Source organism: Nicotiana attenuata, unplaced genomic scaffold, assembly GCF_001879085.1.
Source record: "Nicotiana attenuata strain UT unplaced genomic scaffold, NIATTr2, whole genome shotgun sequence".
Classification (NCBI taxonomy): Eukaryota; Viridiplantae; Streptophyta; class Magnoliopsida; order Solanales; family Solanaceae; genus Nicotiana; species Nicotiana attenuata.
In genome coordinates this window covers 73,771-76,072 of record NW_017671498.1, presented here as the reverse complement: position 1 = coordinate 76,072, position 2,302 = coordinate 73,771, and the positions used below count along the sequence as shown (strand labels likewise).

Below are 2,302 nucleotides of genomic sequence, written 5' to 3'. Positions count from 1 at the left end.
CCCTACCACGCACTCTACACACATATTCTACACTTCATTTCAAGAAAAAAAAATAAAAAAAAATCCATGGCTCCTTTCAAACTTCCATTAGTACTTTTAATCTCGTGGCTTCTGACGACGACGACAACAACAACAATGGCAATAAACTTATCCAAAATGAAACTAGGACAAGACATTGTTGCTAGACTTCAACTCGGAGAAGGTAGCATGCCAGTGTGTTGGAATGCATTATTTGAGATAAAATCATGCACGAATGAGATTATACTTTTCTTCTTCAATGGTGAATCTTATTTAGGGAAAGATTGTTGTAAGGCTATTAGAACTATTACTTATAACTGTTGGCCTTCTATGCTTACTTCCATTGGTTTTACTGCTGAGGAAGTTGATATTCTACGTGGTTATTGTGGCACTCCATCACCTCAACCTGCTGTGGCAATCAAAGTTTAATTAAGATGATTTTATGTATGACAAGGGTTTTATAATGCATGGGAATAGTGTTGGATTTAATAATTAATTTTGGAATGTGCTGAATTTGGTTATGATATGAACAACTTTTATTCCTATGTACTTTAATTTTTCTCTCTCGATCGCTTTCTCTTTTACGAATATTCTTTACTAAAGTTTTTTGCATGAATAATGATTATAAGAGAAAGTTTCTCATCATTTTTGGTGGGGCTATTTAAAGAGCGAAAAGCAGGTAAAGGAATATATGTTTTTGCTATGTTAATATAAATGCACGTTATATCTCACGTGAGTACCTACGAGGTTCCTTATCTCAATTTAAGCAATGGCAATACAACAAATATTGGAAATTAAATATACGTTCTTTAGAACAGATTTTTAGATAAGATTGCTGAGCTTCTTGCCTCTTTTGAAGAAAAAAAAAATCTTGTCATATTCTTTTATGTATTACTTTTCCAACTAAAACTTTGACCAGTTCTATATCTTATCTTTCAACAGATCCTGACTTTTATTTTCTTCGATTGCCCACAGTTATACTAAATTATGTTTTGACTCCTAAAACTAAAAAAAGATATGGAGAGTAAAATGATGACAAATTGACAATGAGTAGTAGGTGACCATTAATTATTATTCTTCTTTTGTCGAAAAGTCTTTTTTCATCTCAACCTCCTATAAAAAAAGGAAAAATTATATTGCACAGCTGCTCTTAAAATAATAGTCGAATATAAATATTTTTTGTATATATATATATATATATATATGCATAATATTTATTTATATTATATATATAATAGACAAATTTAAATACTTTTGTGGCTACCGGATAAAAATAGTTTCGGTTACCGGCTAAAAGTGATTTTTGCCTTATAAAAAACATTGTTCTTCATTTTCTTTGTATTTTGCAAATGTTGCCTCTTTTGAATGAAAAGGAAAATCTTACGTCTTTCCCCTTTACATTTCAAATTATTTGAAACATTTTCCCAAAATTTCTTTTATTTACCAGTAATTCAACGCAAATTTCTAAGAGCGAATTGATCGCGGTACCGGATATAATTAATAATCTATCTATCTATATCTCTCTTCTACATTATTATAAAGAATGTTAGAACGCTAAATATTGAACGACAAAAATATCTCTGAAATAATGACCGACTTTTATATCTTTCAAAATTGAATTATTTCTTAAAAAAAAGAATATGGGATAAAAATGTAACATTTGGTGCCTAAAATAAATGAGTTTGAAACCAACTAATACTAGAAAATTTTAGAATTATAAAATAACGTGAATCAAGTTATAATACCTAAAATATAGGAGTTTGTTACCAACTAATAATAGAACTTCTTAAAGCTACTGTCATTGAAAAAAAAAACATTTCTTAGGCCACAACATAACTTAATATTTCAATGACATTCTAACTTCTTGTTTAAATGCATGAAAGAATACCTAAATAAATAAAAAATTAGAGTAAATTTAAACGTGTCGAACATATAATTAGGAGCATGTCTTGTTTCGACTTCAAAATTAGAGGTAGTCTTTAATAGAATTCTATTTTCTAGTATTTATACCAAAATAGTCTATAAATTTATGTAGGATTAAAAAAGTATGGGTAAATTATTATTAGTTCCTTTTTTCTCAAAGACGTGTCCTTTTAATTCAAGTATTGACAGACTTTTATACCCTTTATTTCTTAAAAAAATGGGATATAATGTTTGATGATCTTTATATATATATATATATATATACATACGCGCGCGCTAATTTGCAATTCAGAAACGCTAAATCTCAATTGACGATTACTCATAATAAATTATTTTAAAAAATAAATATACTAAATTACAT

General features: G+C 28.2%; 1 protein-coding gene across 1 annotated transcript; it reads left to right on the top strand.

Moving 5' to 3' along the window:
• On the top strand, nt 1–559 carry LOC109208641 (egg cell-secreted protein 1.2-like). The gene has a single exon (XM_019371772.1). The coding sequence runs from the start codon at nt 67–69 to the stop codon at nt 445–447; it is 381 nt and encodes a 126-aa protein (XP_019227317.1). The 5' UTR covers nt 1–66; the 3' UTR covers nt 448–559.
• Nucleotides 560–2,302: the final 1,743 nt, after the last annotated feature.

Bases quoted from the DNA above. Each gene is read 5' to 3' on its own strand.
- LOC109208641 (XM_019371772.1), top strand. From the start codon at position 67: ATGGCTCCTTTCAAACTTCCATTAGTACTTTTAATCTCGTGGCTTCTG.